The sequence below is a fragment of the Trachurus japonicus genome, chromosome 13, assembly GCF_045865225.1.
Source record: "Trachurus japonicus isolate A0001 chromosome 13, Traja_1.0".
Classification (NCBI taxonomy): Eukaryota; Metazoa; Chordata; class Actinopteri; order Carangiformes; family Carangidae; genus Trachurus; species Trachurus japonicus.
Genome location: NC_140919.1, coordinates 7,565,798 through 7,586,376, shown reverse-complemented (window position 1 = coordinate 7,586,376; position 20,579 = coordinate 7,565,798). Strand labels below are relative to the sequence as shown.

At 41.9% G+C, this 20,579-nt stretch overlaps 1 protein-coding gene across 2 annotated transcripts in view; it reads left to right on the top strand.

Annotated features, from left to right (window-relative positions):
• bcas3 (BCAS3 microtubule associated cell migration factor) overlaps positions 1-20,107 on the top strand; it is a 481,047-nt gene extending 460,940 nt beyond the window's left edge. For both annotated transcript variants that reach the window (XM_085794770.1, XM_085794769.1), the window contains one exon: positions 18,480-20,107. In XM_085794770.1, coding sequence (XP_085650896.1) covers positions 18,480-18,628 — 149 coding nt within the window. In that variant the 3' untranslated portion in view covers positions 18,629-20,107. The remainder of the gene's footprint in view (positions 1-18,479) is intronic.
• The last annotated feature ends 472 nt before the right edge of the window (positions 20,108-20,579 follow it).

Below are 20,579 nucleotides of genomic sequence, written 5' to 3'. Positions count from 1 at the left end.
TCCTCTTCTTCTTCCTCTCCCTCCTCCTCCTCTTCTTTCTTCCTCCCCCTCATCCTCTTCCTCCCCCTCCTCTTCTTTCTTCCTCCCCCTCCTCCTCTTCCTCCTCTTCTTTCTTCCTCTTCCTCCTCCTCTTTCTCCCTCCTCCTCCTCCTCCTCTTTCTTCTTCCTCCTCCTCCTCCTCCTCCTCTTTCTTCTTCCTCCTCCTCCTCCTCCTCTTCTTTCTTCCTCCCCCTCCTCCTCCTCCTCCTCTTCTTTCTTCCCCCTCCTCCTCCTCCTCCTCTCCTCCTCCTCCTCCACCTCTCCCTCCTCCTCCTCTTCCTCCTCCTCCTCCTCCTCTTCTTTCTTCCTCCCCCTCCCCCTCCTCCTCCTCCTCTTCTTTCTTCCTCCCCCTCCTCCTCCTCTCCTCCTCCTCCTCCTCCTCTCTCTGACATCTCAGGCCTGGATATCATTGTATCATTTATCTCGTCCTCGCTTCTTCTGCCACTCTGCCTCGTTTTGCCCAGAGGGAAGTGTGAAAAGTGTGCGTGTGTGTGCGAAGAAGTGTAAGGGTGTGTGTGTTTTACATGTGTGAGGATCCGAGTGTGTGAATGAAATTGTGTCTGTGCGCGTTAGTGTCACTCTGTACTTCTGTGTGTGTGTGTTGTGTGTGTGTGTGTGTGTGTGTGTGTGTGTGTGTGTGTGTGTGTGTCGCTCTAGCTGACTGCAAATGGGCTTTTGTGGAGTTTTTTTGGAGACTGCACTTAACAGCTCGCTCAAGGGAGACACACACACACACACAGACACACACACACACAGAGACACACACACACAGGGCTGTAAGGGTTCACAGAAAAGGAGGACGAGCGAGAACAGAGTGAGAGAGAATTAGGGCGAGAGAGAGAGAGAGAGTGGTGGGAAGCTCTTTTTAAAGCTTCGCTCCTGTTTTTTGGCCGATGACACAACAACGAGGTCGGAGACACAGAAGCAGAGATGGACGTGAGGCCGAGGGCGACGCTGCTTCACCGGCACTGCTCCTCCTGCTCCTCCATCACCTCCATCACCTCCAGCTCCAAAACACTTGTTGTTGGTTCTGTCTTTTTTAACTATATCTTTATTAAATTTTCTTTTTTTTTAAACCTTTCTCTGGTGTTGGGGTCACCGGTGACCTGTTTCCAGGTTTTAAATGCATAAAAGTACCACATAAATGTGACCTGATCCAGCAAAATGAGTTGCAGTGACCCAAATTTCAAAATTGAGATTTTGGTATCAATGGAAAGAGGAGAAAATAAGCTTTAAAATGATACCCTAGTCAAAGTCATACATTGGATAGTTTTTAAGATATGGCGATTTTAATTATGGTCTTACTCACTGCTTTCGATTGAAAACCTGAGAAAATTGCGTTCAAACAATTAAGAACGTCTCTGGTTTAAAGCCTTCCGTGAATCTGTCGTCTGTTCCTTACCATGTGATTACACGTAGCTTGTAGAGGCACCGTTCAATGACCCTCGGAAAGCAGAATGTAACTATCCAGATGCTGTGTACAGCTCGTCTCTATCATAAACGGTTCAGAAGATATTTCATGTTTTGGAAAACATCTGCAAGCGTTAGCATGCTACGTTCGGTTTAGCATCGATGCTACGTTCGGTTTAGCATCGCTGCTACCGCTCAGCTTAGCATCTGGTCCCGTACTACGTGATTTCACGTGGCTACCCTTGTTGTCATAAATGCACCATTCAAGGACCCTCGGAAAGCGGAGAATCTCACGATTCAGATGCAGATTACAGCTCGTCCCTATCAGGTTCAGAAGTTATTTAGCCTCATGTTGTGCTTCTCTCTAGAGGGTTAAAAGTTGCAAGTCAACTTTAATCGTCATTTCCGTGCCTTTCCTCAATTATCTGGACTATGAAACTTTGGGAGATTGTTTTTGAATGTCATTTCTTTGAAAGTTTTTATTGATTTTCCACGTTATCAGCTGATTATCTAAAAATAGAACGTTGCGACTTCCGACTCATTTCGCCAGAGCGGGTCACAAATTTGTTTATAGCATCAAGGCTTTTTGACTTTGACAGGAACCTCTATTTAAACAAAATAAAACCAACATTTTTTTTCACAAAATGCTAAAATGCTCCGGTTAAAATTATGACATTTGTGATATTAGGGTAAATTTTGACCCGGTTATAACGATAAGAACAATAATTAGAGTTAAAACTGAAATCATAAGTGCAAAAAGACTTGTACCAACTCATTCTAAGGTACCAAAAAAATTTCATTTGTATGCAGCTGTGATTCCACTTCAGTGAAATACGGATTTATGAAAGACAGATTTGATTTTTGCTAATAAAAAGCCAAATAAGTTACAAACTGGGGCTTTAAGTAAATGGTTACAGCTTAAAGTGGCGGTGAGGTATTAAAAAATATTGATAAGGTCTTGAAAAATGTATTAAAATTAACTTCAAGATTCCTGTTTACACCCTGAAATATTATATTGACTATTGAACATTAACGATCAGGTCCCAGATCAGCTGATACACAGACTGTAAATAAAGACGTTAGAGCCTCAGACGACCTGTGGTGACCTCTGACCTCCAGGCTCCAGGTTGTTTACATCCGTGAGGTCACGTGACGCGTTCACTGGCTCCTTGAACATGGTGAGATCTGACCTGACCTTTGACCTCCTGGCAGACGCCTCCTGACCTGAGCGACCTCGGAGCGCCGTCCCTGTCCGCTCATCATCAAACACCAGTTTCTTTAAAGGGATAAAAAAAATTTTTATTTCACTCATTATCTCCTCCCCCTCATGTGGACTAAGGGCTGGGAGAAGTTTCAGAGTCCTCCGTGGCTTCTCTGAGTTACAGGGGGTCTCGGTGTAGCAGTGCATGTCCATATGACGGTTGCAAATGGATACCAACTGTCTTCGTAACAAAAAGACACACCAAAAAACATCCAAATACCGTCTGACGAACCGGGAAGAGGAGCTTCCGCTACAAACAAGCTTGAAATATAGACTTATTTAATTTTTTTTGGAACAATTTCGCATTTCGGGGCTTCAATACAAGAGGGACATTACATACGAGCAGCATGGAGGTATTTGGATGTTTTTTGGTGTGTCTTTTTGTTACGAAGACAGTTGGTATCCATTTGCAACCGTTATATGGACATGCACTGCTACACCGAGACCCCCTGTAACTCAGAGAAGCCACGGAGGACTCTGAAACTTCTCCCAGCCCTTAGTCCACATGAGGGGGAGGAGATAATGAGTGCAATTTTAATTTTGGGTGAACTATCCCTTTAACGCTGAGATTGGACTGCACTGATCCAATGGAACTTCCTGCGTGTGTGTGTGTGTGTGTGTGTGTGTGTGTCTCTGTCTTTTATGAACCCGTCTATTCAGAAAAGGTATAAAAACTTTTTTGCCCTCAGACATCAGAGCGGCTGTGATGTGTCATGTGACCCAGTTCGGACTCTTCAGTGTGAAAACATCCGTGTGTGTGTGAGTGAAGCGGCGCTGCCACGGCAACAACAAAGGAAAAAAAAAGGCCGCGAGCGACGAGAAGCCGAACAAAGACGAGCGGAGTCACGACAGGAGAGAGAGAGAGAGAGATCACACACTCCATCGTCAAGCTGGAAAATATGTCATGTGCAGCACATGTGTGTGTGTGTGTGTGTGTGTGTGTGTGTGTGTGTGTGTGTGTGTGTGTGTGTGTGTGTGTGTGTGCAGGTGCAGCAGGTTGTTTTCAGGTGTTTTTGCACTAGACAGATACGTTTCATCCTGTGGAGGCTGCGTCTCCATGACGATCCCAGCATTTGATTGACAGATAGGGCTGGGCCAATCAGGAGGCTGAGTTAAAATGACCTCACAGCCAATTTAACAACAGCACGGGAACTGATTTGTGAGAAATTATTGAAGTTAAAGCCGAGTTCAGAAGTTTAGAATAAATATTTTAGCTTTTTTTTTCATACATCACATTTTTATGTTTTAATAAATGTTCCTTTATATATGTAAACACATTTTTAATATTAGGTGAATGGTGAAGAATTGTATTTGGTTACATCACTGACCTTAATTTATAGTGAAAACGTTAAAAGAAAAAACAATGCTCCAATCATGGTCCAGGATTGAAATGTTGAATTTCCAAGTATTTAAAGCAGTGACCTATAAAGGGTTAATATCAGCAGCAGCGTTTTACTGTTGGTGGATCAATAGAAAATCAACGTGTTGATCAGTTTTTGTGTATAGTTAAAGGTGCATTGTGTAGGAATTCCTCCCATCTAGCGTTGTGGTTGTATATCGCAAGCAACTCAATTGTATTTTTCATGCTGCATTCACGTGAAATTGGGCAGACGGCAGACGGACGACAGCCGCTGCACGTAACGGCATAAACAAGCCTCTATGTAAACAAGTGGTCCGTCAGCACGAGGCAAAACAATACACGTGACAATATGTTGTCATGGCGATGTGGTATTGTTTACCTGACCCACGTTTTACCGTCTTTCTCTGGACTTCTGTGACTGAAATGACATCTGGTTTGTTACCGACGGCCGTCTGCCCGACTGCAGGTGAATGCAGCATCAGTGTTTTATCTATTTTACTTCATTTTATCTATATTTTTCTCCTCTTCTTCTCATTTTATCGATTTTAATTCATTTTATCTATATTTTTTTCCCTCTTCTTCTCATTTTATCTTTTTTTATGTTTTTTTTTTTTAGCAATCTGGCCCATTTGTTGTAGATTCGTCAGAACTTGTTGTGACGTCCGACACATTGATTCACTTCTGCTTCTTATATGAGGGAAAATAAGTTAATGTGGATCATTAATCATTATTTATGCAACACCATAGATGGACTGGAACATATATGATGTGTCTGTAACACACACACACACACACACACACACACACATTTACACACTTACACAGTGTTTGTCTTCACACACATATGTGCATCAGTCACACCTCACACAGATAATGTGTGTTTGAGAGCTCACACACTCATGTATACACACGTCCTGCTCACACCCTGTCACACCGACTCTCATGTATACACATATATTACTCACACACACACACACACACACTAACACACACACACTCTCTCCTGACATGACCCAGCATTCCAGTGTGTGTGTATCAATAAAATATGGCGCCATGAATAAGTGATGGGACACATAGTGGAGATGCAGCTGAGCCGAGCCGAGCCGAGCCGAGCCGGGCGGCTTCCCACAACACTGGAGCTTCCTGTCAACAACCGGTGTGTGTGCGTGTGTGTGTGTGTGTGTGTGTGTGTGTGTGTGAGAAGACATTACAGCTGTTTGAGCTTCGATGCTTCAGTAAAAAACGTCTGAATATTCAAAGCTTCTTCACAGGAGGAGGCGACGTGAAGATGTTGCATGTTTGTTTGTGGCGTGTTAGTGAAGTTGTTTTGAGGTGATGCGTTTAGGTCCTGTGGTAAATCTGATTCTTGACTTTAAAGCCCCAGTATGTAACTTATTTGGCTTTTTATTAACAAAAATCAAATCTGTCTTTCATAAATCCGTATTTCACCGAAGGTGAATCACAGCTGCATCCAAATGAAAGCTTTCTGGTTCCTTAGAATGAGTTGTTACAAGTCGTTACAAATACATAAGTGGGCGACGCACCGAACCGAGGCGGCCATGTTGCATCGCCATTTTTTACGTTCTGTGGCACCATGACAACATATTGTCACGCCTGTATTGTTTTGCCTCGTGCTAGCGGACCACTTGTTCTCATAGACGCTTGTTTATCCTGTTACATGCAGCGTTTGTTGTCTGTCTGACCTCTGCCCAATTTCTGTGAATGCAACATCAAGAATGCTAGATGGGGGGAGTTCCTACACATTATACCTTTAATTGTCACAAAACAACAATAATGATAATAATAGTAATAACTTTATTTATATAGTCACAAATGCCATAAAACCATAAGAGGTGGACCACCCAACAACAAACTGAGACCAGGAGAACTCAAGTTAAAGGGATAGTAGCATTTTTTTTAAAGTGGGGTTGTATGATCTACAAATAGCCCCTAAGTACTTTAATTGCAGTAGAAGACTCTCTGCACTCCTCCCGTTAGCAACGCCAGCCCATAATAGCCCTGCCCAGAGATTTACAACATACAGTGTTGTGAACAGACCCAAAGAAACGGCCTATTTTCACGGCCTAAAAGAGGTTTTACGTGAAAAAAAATACACAGTTCCATTGTTCGCTATAATATAATTTTTTCCAGCCCCTCAAAGTGCAGGAAAAACACAGTTTTTATTTGGACCTAACCAACTGCTGATCGGCGGGCGCTAACCCTGGGCGGAGGGATACGTGAGTTGGTTAGGTCCAAATAAAAACTGTGTTTTTCCTGCACTTTGAGGGGCTGGAAAAAATTATATTATAGCGAACAATGGAACTGTGTATTTTTTTTGTCCTGTGTGTTGTTGACTGGGGGGGTTGTGACCTTTATGATGACCTCATGTCTTTATGATTGTGCATTTTGTTGTTTGTATCACTGACGGTACGGACGTGATGCAGCATCAATGTGCTGCGACGACACCGGTGTGTTTTAGCTCTTCAAAATAAAAGCCCTCCACTTGTGCTCTGCTGACCCGCGTCTAACCCGGTCAAATCAAGTATTAAGTGCCTCACATGAACATGAACGCAGATAAAGGAAATTGTGTTTGTGAAAAGGTCAAAGCCCAGGTTAAGAGGCGGATAGCAGCTTTATACTGGACATAAAGAATCCATACGTATAATGGACGTAGCTCTTTCTATCCCACTCATCGTCCTGTCAAAGGAATGAACTTTTCCCCTTTTGACCCTTTGCTGACTGTTTGTGAGTCTGTGTTTGTGTGTGTATGTGTGTGTGTGTGTGTGTGTGTGTGTGTGTCTCTCAGGGTTAACCTGTACACGAGTACCCACAGTGCACTGCTGCTGCTGCTGTTGTTGCTTAATGGAGTCGTGTTCATCTACACGAGTTTGCTTTCATTTGCTGCCGCTCTGGTTTCACACTTGTTCCCGAGGAAACAAACAAACATAGCAGAGAGAGACACAACACAACACAACATAGCAGCCAGTTAATGTTTGTGTGTCTGTGTGTGTGTGTGTGTGTGTGTGTGTGTGTGTGTCTGTGTGTGTGTGTGTGCGATGTGTGATTCAACCATGACAGAAACATCAGGCCACTTTTAGCATCTTCAGAAAAACAGCGTTTGTTTCAGAGACGTTACCTGGGTCTGGTCTGTGGCCTGATGTGGACTCATGAGGTTTCTCCTGGACTCAGACTAAATATCTAAGAAATTTAAAGGGATAGTTCACCCAAAATTGAAATTTCATTATCATTATCTCCTCCCCCTCATGTGGACTAAGGGCTGGGAGAAGTTTCAGAGTCCTCCGTGGCTTCTCTGAGTTACAGGGGGTCTCGGCGTAGCAGTGCATGTCCATATGACGGTTGCAAACTGTCTTCGTAACAAAAAGACACACCAAAAAACATCCAAATACCTCCATGCTGCTCGTCTGTAATGTCCCTCTTGTATTGAAGCCCTGAAATGAGAAATTGTCCCGAAAAAATTAAAAAAGTCTATATTTCAAGCTTGTTTTGTAGCGGAAGCTTCTCGAAGCTCCTCTTCCCGGTTCGTCCAAATTTGACGAACCGGGAAGAGGAGCTTCCACTACAAATAAGCTAAACTTAACTTGAGCATAACTTTATCCAGAGCAGACACTTCTCTCGGTTGAGATGTGGCTTGGGAAAAGGTTAAAAAAATAATATACCTCGTGGCCCAGCCTCTCAGGATACCTAGTGTCGGAGTTGCATGTACCCCATGAACACCGTTTGACCATTTTAAACTTAAAATGTCAAGAAAAAACATATAAAAACCAATGAAAACTGACTAACTGCAATGGATTTCAATGGACGTGGAAGCAGAGAATGTCCGAGTGTATGGGCTAGCTATGCGCACTGTGATTGGCTCATCGCGTTTGGGGGCGTGGCTTAGCCATAGGTCAATTGCGGCCTATGAATTGTCTTTTTCTTTAAAATGTAGCTGGTGCTGCTTATACTCCGGTCCGCTCTATAGTCCGGAAAGTACGGTATTTACTTGAATCCAAACCTGTCAGTGTCAAATTTAGTTTCTAAAGACGTAGATTAAAGACGTTTATTCTTTCTAGAGGCTGAAGACGATGTGTTGTATTGATGTATAGAAGGAGCAGAACAAACTGAATGAACCTTCTCTTGTCTCTGAATCGAGCCGACTCAGACGCAGCAGCTCTCCTCTCCTCGTGTTCGACAGCAGCTTCAACCGGCCTGGACCTCCGTGTGTGTGTGTGTGTGTGTGTCTGTGTGTGTGTCTGTGTGTGTGTGTGTGTGTCGGGGGGTCAGCTGTGTGATGTAATGGCGAGCGACAGCCTCCTGACGTCGTCCCGTCCGTCAGCGTCGTCAGCAGACACCAACACCAGCAGCCTCTTCCCGCTGAGACCAGCCGACCTGTCCCAAACCATGAGTCCCAACATGTCAAACCCTGTGTGTGTGTGTGTGTGTGTGTGTGTGTGTGTGTGTGTGTGTTCAGGTGAGGCGGTGAAGTGCTGACACATGCAGGGCTGTTTGAATGTGCTTACTGTTGATGCTCCCTCCGTCTTTTCTAAAATGCTTATCTGAGCCCCGCAGCTCTTTGTTGATCCGCGTAGGAAAGAAAAACAAAGCTTCACTCCGCATCACGGCGGCAGCAGCGGCGTCGGCTTCAGACAGAGAGGAGACAAAGAGGAGGAGAAGACAAAGGGGAGGAGGAGACGGAGAGGAAGAGGAGAAGAAGAGAGGTTGATTGATCTGATGCTTCTTGATGTAAACTCAAAGTCTGAGGAGTTTAGCCATGAAGCCGTTCTCCTCAAGACCAGTAGCTGCACCGGCTGATTAGAGTTTTGGTGATTAAAGGCTGCAAAAACTCCAAATCTTTCCAAGAATATTTGTCTTATTTCTTGTCAAAATGTCTCATTTCTAGTCAAAACTAATCTCTTTCCACTCAAAATAAGACTCATCACCTAAAAATTAACTTGTTTTTAGATCATTTTCACTTGTTTCAAACAAATTCTCACTTGAAATAAGTTGAAAAACTTGATCCACTATCAGATTTTTCTACTTATTTCAAGTGAAAATCAGCTTGAAAGAAGTAAAAAGTGTCTAAAAACAAGCTACTTTTTATGTGATGAGTCTTGTTTTAAATAAAATGAGATGAGTTTTGACTAGAAATGACATTTTGACTAGAAATAAGACAAATATTCTTGGTAAGATATTTGAGTTTGTGCAGTGAAAAGTCGAGGTTGTTGTGACCTCACAAATCACAGTGTGGGCGTCGTGAGCGCGAGGAAACTTCAATCGCCTGCGTGGCACAAAGGTGAAGCTGGACTCCAGAGTAAACCGCCTCAATGAGGTCGACCTCGTTGTGACATCATAATGTTCTGCAGAAACTCCTCTGGTTATAATTTGGTGGTGCAGAGACTGGGACTGTTTCCTGCAGAGAGGCCGGTTGGCGGAGGGATACGACTCTCGGGTTGTAATTCTACACTGCAAAAACTCAAAATCTTTCCAAGAATATTGTAATTGTAATTGTGTATATTGTAATATTGTGCTTGTTATAAGAAAGAAAAACTTGCTCCACTATCAGATTTTTCTGCTTATCCAAACTGAAGGGAAAGATCTCCACACACATCACCCTTCAGTTTGGACACTTTTTGATACCTCCAGCACCTTGGCAGAGAGCCAGCCGGGTGAAGCGGCAGCTCCCTTTTTGCTTATTTTAAGTGAAAATCTGCTTGAAAGACGTAAAAAGTGTCTAAAAACAAGCTACTTTTTAATATAATGAGTCTTATTTTAAGTAGAATGAGATTTGTTTTGACTAGAAATGACATTTTGACTAGAAATAAGACAAATATTCTTGGTAAGATTTAGAGATTTTGCAGTGAAAAGTCGAGTACTGGGACTGTTTCCTGCAGAGAGGCTGGTTGGTGGAGGGATACGACTCTTGGGTTGTAATTCTAGTTCCACTAACAGTAAATTATGGTTTTTCTTTGCCTGTGCGTGTGCAAAGTGTCTAAAAACAAGCTATGTTTTACATGATGAGTCTTATTTGAAGTAAAATGAGATCTGTTTTGACTAGAAATAAGACAAATAGTCTTGGTAAGATTTTGAGTTTTTGCAGTGTAGTTCCACTATAACAGTAAATGATGGTTTTTCTTTGCCTGTGCATGATCTCAGGTGCTTTAACCTGCAGTTGGTTGTACATGTGTGTTATTGATCGTACAGACCGGTGTGTGTGTGTGTGTGTGTGTGTGTGTGTGTGTGTTGTTGCAGCAGCAGCGTTGAGCTCAGTGTGTCGGTGCAGCCTCGGTCACCACTAGGTTTTCATTAGAGGCCTAATTCAAAGCGGCCGTCGTCGGGTGTCAGGAGTTCCCCGGCCCGTTGTTGGCACCTTCTCTAACACCGTCTAATGAGGCTGAGGGGGGCGGGGCCGAGGGCGGCGGCGGTGGCGGCGGCGTGGCTCAGGATGTACGACGGCCAGAGGAGACCCAGAGAGAGTCGGCGCTCAAAGAGCCGAGCGAGCCTCATCAATCACTGACTTTCTTTTCATTTGTTGCCTAATCACACGAGCTGCTGAGAGGCAGGATTCATGGGCGGGGCCGCTCGGCCTCGGGGTCAAACGGGAGGTTGGTGACGGAGCCTCCTGATTGGCCGGGAGGTGACGGGGAGTCGGGACGTGATGATGGAGCGAGGCGATGGAGAACGAGCAGCAGCCGAATGTTCCCGTACACTGCAAAAACTATCAAAATCTCACCAAGAATATTTGTCTTATTTCCAGTCAAAATGTCTCATTTCTAGTCAAAACTAATCTCTTTCTACCTAAAATAAGACTCATCACATAAAAAGCAGCTTGTTTTTAGACACTTTTTACTTCTTTCAAGCAGATTTTCACTTGAAATAAGTAGAAAAATCTGATAGTGGAGCAAGTTTTTCTTTATTATTACAAGCACAAAAAAAACTTGCTTTCACTGGCAGATTTTTCTACTTATTTCAAGTGAAAATGTGTTTGAAACAAGTGAAAATGATCTAAAAACAAGTTAATTTTTAGGTGATGAGTCTTATTCTAAGTGGAAAGAGATTAGTTTTGACTAGAAATGAGACATTTTGACAAGAAATAAGACAAATATTCTTGGAAAGATGTTGAGTTTTTGCAGTGTAGGAACCAAAACAGAAACAGAAACAGAAACAGAAGCGATGAAGTGAAGTTTCAGCGTCCAATCACGTGGCTCCGGTTGAACCCTGCACATGCCACCTATTCTCATACAGTGTGTGTGTATGTGTGTGTGTGTGTGTGTGTGTGTGTGTGTGTGTGTGTGTGTGTGTGTGTGTGTGTCGCCAGCTGCGGTGCTGTGCGCTGGCCTTTACGCAGCGGGGTGTGTTAAGCCAGGCTTTTCACAGTCCATCAGGATGATCTCCGGTGGATGTTAATGAGCTTTCCCTCTAATGTGGACTCAGTCGTCCAACTGGACAGCTTTCTAAGGATTGTGCAGAGCGACGTCTCACTCGCTGACGCTGACACTGCATGTGCTCTCATCTGCACAACATCTGGAACTCACTCACTGTTAATGCTGGGTTTTTATATATATATACGTGTGTGTATATATACTGTATATATCATTCGTGCAGCTGAAATCGAGATATTCAGTCATAACTTCACAGTAGAATCAAATATTTTAGATGTGATCGTCAGCGTAAAACATCATCACTCTGGATTAAAACATCATTTCATCACCATCATCACCACAGGTAGAAACAAAAAGCTCCATATAAAGGTAGATGTTTGTGTTAAAGCTCCATACAGTATAAAGGTAGATGTTTGTGTTAAAGCTCCATACAGTATAAAGGTAGATGTTTGTGTTAAAGCTCCATACAGTATAAAGGTAGATGTTTGTGTTAAAGCTCCATACAGTATAAAGGTAGATGTTTGTATTAAAGCTCCATACAGTATAAAGGTAGATGTCCATGTGTAGTGTGATTATAAAGCAGCTCTAGGTTCTATATTAATACTGTGAAAGTATCAAAGCCTCAGTCCACAGAGAAATGCACACAGCCTGTATTCAGAAACTGAGCCTTAAAACCAGCTGTCAGGACTTCCTGTCACTTTGTGATGTCACAACCGTCCACAGCCTCCAGCAGATCAACAATGTCCAAGGTTTTGCTGTTGTTTTTTTACTTTATGAACGACCCCAATCATTAAACATCCGGAATATAGAATATATAGAAACATTAGAGACGAGTACAAGTACAAGTTCAAGTATTTTCCTAATGATCCAGATCCTGTCAGCCAATCAGAAGAGGGAACTGTATAAACAGATTAAATTAATTAAAGAAATAGGTCAATAAATCTCGACTTTCTCTTTCTAGACGTTCACGCTCTTCCACAGAGGACGGTGCTGACTCATCACATCCCATAATATGGTCACGGTTACAGCTCCAGTCAGACTCACAGAAGTGCGTTCGTTCACAGAGAGAGAGCGTTTCAGTCGTGTTTCACAGTCGTCGTCTCACACGTCAGTCGACCAGATCGGCATCTGTGTGTGTGTGTGTGTGTCAGGTGTGTGTGTGTGTGTGTGTGTGTGTGTGTGTGTGTGTCAGGTGTACAGTCTGTGCAGCACTAACACGGTTTCTACGCCTCACGTCCATTTTCTCCGCCTCGCTTGTGTAACCGTGCCGATTGTGCAACGGGCTCTCAGCCAAAACACAGGTGACCTACGCTCAGCGCTGCGCCTGAATGCATCCTGAGTAGAAACACACACACACACACTCAGACGCACACACACACACACACACACACACACACACACACGTACCGACAGAATGGAGGTCAGTTCTCCTTCATCTCTGTCAGCGATAACAACATGTATTAATGTAATAATATAAAAACAACAATATGAGGTTCATGACTTTTATTTTGAAGGGCAGGTTCACAAAATTACAGCAGTATAAATAAATAAACAAACGCAGAACTAAATAATTAAATCCATAAATAAATACAAAGTAAAAAAAAAACTTTTTTTTTTACTAGAAAATACATACAAGTTGTTATTTTTAATTAAAGCTTCTGATGGTTTTAGGTTTTATTCTATTTTAGATCAATATCACTTCATCAGTAACTCAATAAGCATAATATCAGTGTAGAACTTTGTGTATCAATAAGTTTATTAGTGAAATTTATCATCTGAATTCTTCAGTGTGAGCAAATATTGTGTTGATTAAATTAATACCTGGTCTGTCGATCAGTTAAAATAGTTCATCACAATCAATCACATGTTTTTTATCTGTTGTAAATGAACCTTAGAGTCATTTTTACAGTTTTTAATTAAAGGACAAATCTGCTGCTTGTTGTAAATTGTTACTTTATATCACATGTAACAGCACTTTTCCAAACCAGGGGAGCCGGGAATCGAACCTATACAACCCTTTGATCAAAAATATTTAATCAACATTATCAAGTGTAATTCACAAATTAATTTGACAGTTTATTATCTGTTCAATCAATATCTTTGTTTGCTTTATTCAAATATAGCTTTATTGTACACAAACCAAAAACAGTGATAATATTGTCCAGAAACCCTTGAAGGCCTCGTCGCTGTGTTGGGAATAAAAAAAAATAAAAAAAATATGATATAAAAACACGAGAGACGTTTAGACTGAGAGTCAAAGGTTAAAATAACAGGACGTGTTTATAAAGATACATGTTATTATCACATTTATTTGACGTATCTCATATAAAATATTAATAAATATCTGTAACTGAATCGTCTTCTGGTTCATACACTGTAAAAAAAACAAACTAATAATAATTCCTCTGAATCAGTCGAAGTGAAAGTCGACGTGTTTGTTTGTTTTTCTCTGCGTGTGAGAGCAGAGTCAGCCTGTGTGTTTGTATGAAAATGAAAGTGTGTGTGTGTGTGTATGTCTGTACGTGTGTGTGTGTGTGTGTGTGTGTGTGTGTGAGTATAAGAGGATTAAGGCCTGTTCGCAGCCGAGGGGCCGACCCGACCCGACTCTGACCGCTCCCTCTGCGTCCGATTGGCTGACGAGCTTTGAACTCGTCACCGTGTCGTTAGATGTGTCTCGGATTCTTCACATTCTCCGGCGCTGGATTTTCCTCTAGGGCTTTTATTTTGAAATCAGGATTTAGGATTAGTAGAGTAGAGTAGAGTCCAGCTACATCCCAGAACCCAGAGGTCCTGAGGAGGTCGAGCTGCAGGTCCCACATCTGGAAACGGATCGTTAACCGGTTTTTATATTTTTAAAAAACATTTAATTTTATATAATTATTGAATCTGAGCTGATTAATATTCAATAAAATAAAATAAAATAAAAAAACGTCCGCAGCGGCTTCAGCTCAGGTGTCGCAGAAACTTTATCTACACATCACAACCATATTAGTTTACACACAGACATCAGCCCCAGAGGAAGAGATCAGGGCTGTGGAGGGGCGGGGTGTGTGTGTGTGTGTGTGTGTGTGTGTGTGAGTGTGTGTGTGTGTGTGTGTGTGTGAGTGAGGGGAGGGTGAGAGGTTAAGACTTGTTGAATGGCTGTGTAGTCGTCACACAATGAGGTGGATTAGGCAGCACTAGAAAAGGCCTGTCGGGCTTTAGTCGGCGGCTCACAGTGACAATAACACTGCAGCAGGGGCAAGTGGGGGGGGCAACAGGCTCAGAGGAGGAGGAGGAGCTGTTGGTGTTCATACCTGGTGTTAGTTAAAGCCCCAGTGTGTAACTTATTTGGCTTTTTATGATCAAAAATCAAATCTGTCTTTCATAAATACGTATTTCACTGAAGTGGAATCACAGCTGCATACAAATGAAAGCTTTCTGGTTCCTTAGAATCAATTTTAAAACCATACACCATTTCACATACTCACACACACATCCACTTTCTACTGTATATATTGCATCTTGCCTCAGTGTTGCCACAGTCTCTGGGTCTAAATTGCACCATTTCGTATGTGTGGACTCCACCATCAGCATCAATTTAAAGGTGCCGAAGGAATAGAATATGTATCTATTTAAAAAAAAGAAATGTATATATCAATTAAAATGATGAATATAAAACAACAAAACCCTTAAACATAATTTTACAGTACACAGCTAATAACCAAATACCTAATATAAAACACATAAGATCCAGAGCTGGATAGCAAGTAGAATAGAGTGAGAAGAACAAAAATGAGTTGTTACAAGTCGTTACAAATACATAAGTGGGCGACGCACCGAACCGAGGCGGCCATGTTGCATCGTGACCGTAGGTAACCACGGAAACTCAGTGGAGCTGTGGGCTCGGCCTGTTAAAACTGTCACCACTGTGTAGTGTGAGGAAGGACGGAGGCACCGGTGTTGCATTCAGGTGCAGTCAAGCAGACGGCCGTCGGCAAACCAACCGGATGTCATTTTACTCCACCAGAGAAAGACGGTAAAACAATACCACATCACCATGACAACATGTTGTCAGACCACTTGTTTACATAGACGCTTGTTTATCCTGTTACATGCAGCGTCTGTTGTATGTCTGACGTCTGCCCGATTTCACGTGAATGCAACATCAAGAATACGTTCAGATATGCAACCGCACCGCTAGATGGGGGGGGTTGGGGGCATGGTCTAATTTAAGCACCGCCCACTCATTCATAGACACAAATACAAATCAATCAGTCAAAGAAAGAAAGAGCGTGTGAGACGACTCAGGTGATGTCGTTTCTCTGGAACGCAGCAGGAAATAATATAATATCGACTCTTTTTCCTTCTTCTTCTTCTTCTACTGTTATTTGGAGGCGGTGATGTAGCTACTTCCTGTTCCCAAGGAATGAGGTTTTACTCACTCTGTCTGTCGCCTCAATATAAAATAATCTAATCACAGACACAAATACAAATCAATTAATCGAAGAAAGAGCGTGTGAGACGACCCAGTGATGTCGTTTCTCTCTATATATAATATAATATAATATCGACACTCCTTCTTCTTCTACTGTTATTTGGAGGCGGTGATGTAGCTACTACCTGTTCCCAAAGAATGAGGTTTTTCACAAACATACAGTAACTCACTACAGTGGCGCCGCCAGGATTCAATTTCAATGTACGCACAGAAACGGCAAATAGGCTGCAACAATTTTTTTTTCAGGGGGGGGGGGGGGAGGGTCGCTGTGCCATCATGCCACGTAGCAATGGGACTTGTCATAATATACTGCACAACTGAAAATATTGTTGCGACCCCGCAGTAATGTTGTTGTGATGTTTAAGTTGTGTGATTCCTGACTGACTGTGAATGTGTACGGGCAGGTAGGGTATGGTTGGATGAGAAGCTGAGGGGCCGGGGTGAGTGTGAGGAAGACAGTGTGTGTAGGTGAGTGAGGAGGAGCAGAGGAAAAAGTGAGAGAGCTGTCAGATAAGTTTGTGTTATGTTGTTGTAGTTACGTCGGGTCGGACGCTACAATATCAATAACAACATGTGCTTAACATAGACGTCGGACGCGAAATAGCCGCGGAGCGGAGCCAGTTTCCTTTCGGTGCCGTTAACCGACTGTGCCAGATGCGCCAGAGCGCGCACCTCCTGTGCCAGGCTCGCGCTCTGCAGCGGTTTGTGTTGATTCATCTTAACAGAGCGCGTGAGAGATTAACACACACAGGCTACACACATACGGGTTACACATACCCACAGACACACAGCTGATGGGCCGAGGCTCCCCCAGTGGGGGCTCAACCTGGAATCGGCGCTTATGAGTCCATAATCGCGGTGCAGACGAGTGAGTTTGGAGCTAGAGAGGAGAGACCTTCATTATCGCTGCTCTGCTGCGTGTTTGTGATCGTGGGTTTGGATCTCTCTTTTTTTTTTTTAAATGCCTGGAAAAGGCTCAACTGTCTTTTTGACATTTCTATACTGGACCGGGCGTAATCATCACATAGCGGTAGTGTAATAGGCGCCAGAAATCAAAAAGAGACAGATGACATGATGTAAACGACAATCACTGGCTTTTACGTTAGGCTTCCACTGATTGGTTTAACAATCAATGAACTCAGCACGTTTAGCCTGTTACAAACAACAAGCGTTATCTAGTCCCGCCCCCAGTACTCACATATTCATTTTTTCTGCATGTTATATTTTTGAATATAAGATAATCTAAGAAATAATGGAATAAATTAGATTAGATATCTTATATTTAGACACAAATTAACAAATAAATGAATAAATAAATGTATTTTATTGCTTTATATTGAGACAAGTTTATTTCAAAATGAATAATTTACACAAGAAAAGACTTTTATACATCTATGTGCTGAAGCCTGTATGATTTAAACTGAAGTGAAAAGCTGGTGTCTTTATGTTTATGTCTCAGAAAAATATAGTAAATGAACAGAAAAGGGAGAGTGAACGACATAACAAAGACTGTCGCTGTGTTGCTGCTGTTGACACGGCAACGGTCGCTGTGGACGATGAACTGATTGTTGTTTTGAGGAGGAGGAGGATGAAGATGTTTCACAGTCACTTACCCACGCTTCAAGTCACACCCAGAGCATTATGGGATGTTTATTGTTGTGTTTCTATTGATCAGTCCGTTGAATCTAATTGATGCTGTTCTGATCATTTATTTATTTATTAGCCTAATTGACAGGTTATTGATAAGGTAAAGGTTATTGATTACGGATGAACCATCAGTTCCATTATTAGACATTGATTTACACATCTTCTGACTCTTTTATTTTGAAAAGACATGAAACATTTGGCGGTTTGGTCACTTTTTCATCTTAACTTTGGTTTAAAACTTTTCAGTTTTTCTCCCTGGATGTGATGTCTTTGTTTTAAATTTTATTTTCATTTTAAAGTTCTCTCCTGCACTGCAAAAACTCAACATCTTTCCAAGAATATTTGTCTTATTCTTGTCAAAATGTCTAATTTCTAGTCAAAACTAATCTCTTTCCACTTAAAATAAGACTCATCACCTAAAAATGTACTTGTTTTTAGATAAATTTCACTTTTTTCAAACTAATTTTCACTTGAAATAAGTAGAAAAATCTGCCAGTGAAAGTGTGTTTAGAATAAGAAAGAAAAACTTGCTCTACTATCAGATTTTTCTACTTACTTAAAGTGAAAAGAGGCTTGAAAGAAGTAAAAAGCGTCTAAAAACAAGCTACTTTTTAAGTAGAATGAGATTTGTTTTGACTAGAAATGACATTTTGACTAAAAAATAAGACAAATATTCTTGGTAAGATTTTGAGTTTTTTGCAGCTGCATGCTGTACAGACTCTTATTTTGAAAACCTTCCCTGCTCCTTTTTTTTAACCCAGATGAGTCCAAACATCCAGACAGAAGGAGACGTCAGTGGAAACAGATTCAGGTCTTCATGCTACAGACCTGATGGAAAGGTCAAAGGTCACACAGGTCTAACGTCTCTCTCTCTCTGTGTGTCTCTCTGTGTCTCTCGCCCCTCAGAGCTGCAGAGGGAGGGCAGCATCGAGACCCTCAGCAACAGCTCCGGCTCCACCAGCGGCTCCATCCCGCGCAACTTCGAGGGTTACCGCTCGCCGCTGCCCACCAACGAGGGCCAGCCGCTCAGCCTCTTCCCCACCAACTTCCCCTGAAGCAGCTGCAGCTCAGACAAACAGTGTTAACCTTCTGTTTAGTTGTTTTTTCTTAGGTTGGATGTTTTAGTTGTTTTTTCTTTTTCTTCCATTTCTTCTCTTTTTTATTATTATTATTAAAGGGATAGTTAACATTTTGTCAGATTGGCTCATTGTCATAATCCCTATAGTCATACATAGCAGTAGGTTTGTTACCTTGGCTTTAATTGTCGATGCAAGGTGTTTTTAGAACGGCGGAGCAGAGCCGCGAGCTGCTCAGAGCTACGCTACGGAGGCTCATTATGGGATTTCTTGGTTTTTCACTCATCAAACTCATCAAATACACAATCCAACAACTCCACAACGCTCTGGTGGACAAGTTGTGACCTGCACATTCACCACGCTATGAGATAATAACACAACGTTACCAGACAGAGTTGTTTTAGAGGGAAATTCATGTAAAACCGCTGATGCGCGTTGCCTTCAGGGACAGTTTTTCATCAAGCAGTCTCTGTATTTACCTCTAAAACAACTCTGTGTGGTAACGTTGTGTTATTATCTCGTCCTAAAAATAGCTTACAGTGACAATTAAAGGTAACGAACCGACTGCTATGACTATAGGGATTATGGCAATGGGAACAATTGGCCGAAATGTTGAACTATCCCTTTAAAGATTCCTCTGATTTTGAATTTGACCATTTTGAAGCCAAAAATCATTCCAAACTAATCCAATTGAAACATGAATCTAATGTGGAGTCAGATCAGCTGCATGTCGAACCAAACTGGAAGCTCTCGTCATCACCAGTGTGTGTGTGTGTGTGTGTGTCTGTGTCTGTGTGTGTGTGTGTGTGTGTGTGTGTGTGGTTTCAATATTAGATTTTTAATATCATCCTGACCCTGCTCCTCACCTCGTTATGTTCAGTCATAAACGCAGACGATGTTTCCTGACCCCCCCCTCCCTCCCTCCCCCCATCATTCTTCCATATATGTGTGTGTGTGTGTGTGTGTGTGTGTGTGTTGCTCTCGTGGCCTCTGACTAAATGTTTTTGATTAAATTTGCTCCTTTCATGCCTTTGATTTCCAACATAATCACATTTGACAACAGACGCAGTAAATGAGACGACACCGTTGCCGAGCGCCTCGACATTTGTTTTTAAAAAATTCACCCTCCATGTATTGAAATGGAGCTGATTCAATGAAATCCAATGATCGATAAAACTAATATTAATAATAATAATCAATAAAATATATAAAACACTGTGCTGCTTTTTGACCAAAAAGAAAAATCTGTAGTTTTATTTTTCTTGGATCTGAAATACTAATAAAAATGTTGAATATGTTGTGTAGCGGCTCACATGCAGAGAAGACGTATCCCACAATCCTTTGTGTCTGAGTGAGTGAGTGAGTCGTTCACTGTAAGATTTGATCTGTAAAATACTTTTCTTTTTTTTTTCCTGTGTTCATGCAAATAAAGAGCTAATAAACATGGAGGAAATGAAACTCTGTCTGTGTGTGTGTGTGTGTGTGTGTGTGTGTTCGCTGACCGGCAGCTCTCGCCTCTAATTAGCAGCAGATTTTTAACAGGCAGTTAAACGAGGTTTTATTGGCGACTTTGGGCTTTTTTTGTTCAGAGGAGGAAAAGAAAGAAAGCAGAGAGAGAGAGAGTGGAGGAGATTTTCTCCTGGAGGAATTCAAATGAAACTTAATTAGCAGTGGATTATTGGTTTGATGCTGTAAATTCATCATCAGCTTAAAGTCCTTCAATTAAAAATAATAGAAAACATCCACACAAATATATATATATACTGTAACCTACTCAGATTGGATTTCAAAATAAAGCTGCGGCGGAATGCAGAGTGAAAAAGTAAAAATAAAAACGTGTTTATTTAAAGTTCATTAAAGAAAAAAAAAGCAGGTTGTAGTTTGAACTTTTTCTTTTATTTGATTCCAACAATAAAACATTTGACAAAGT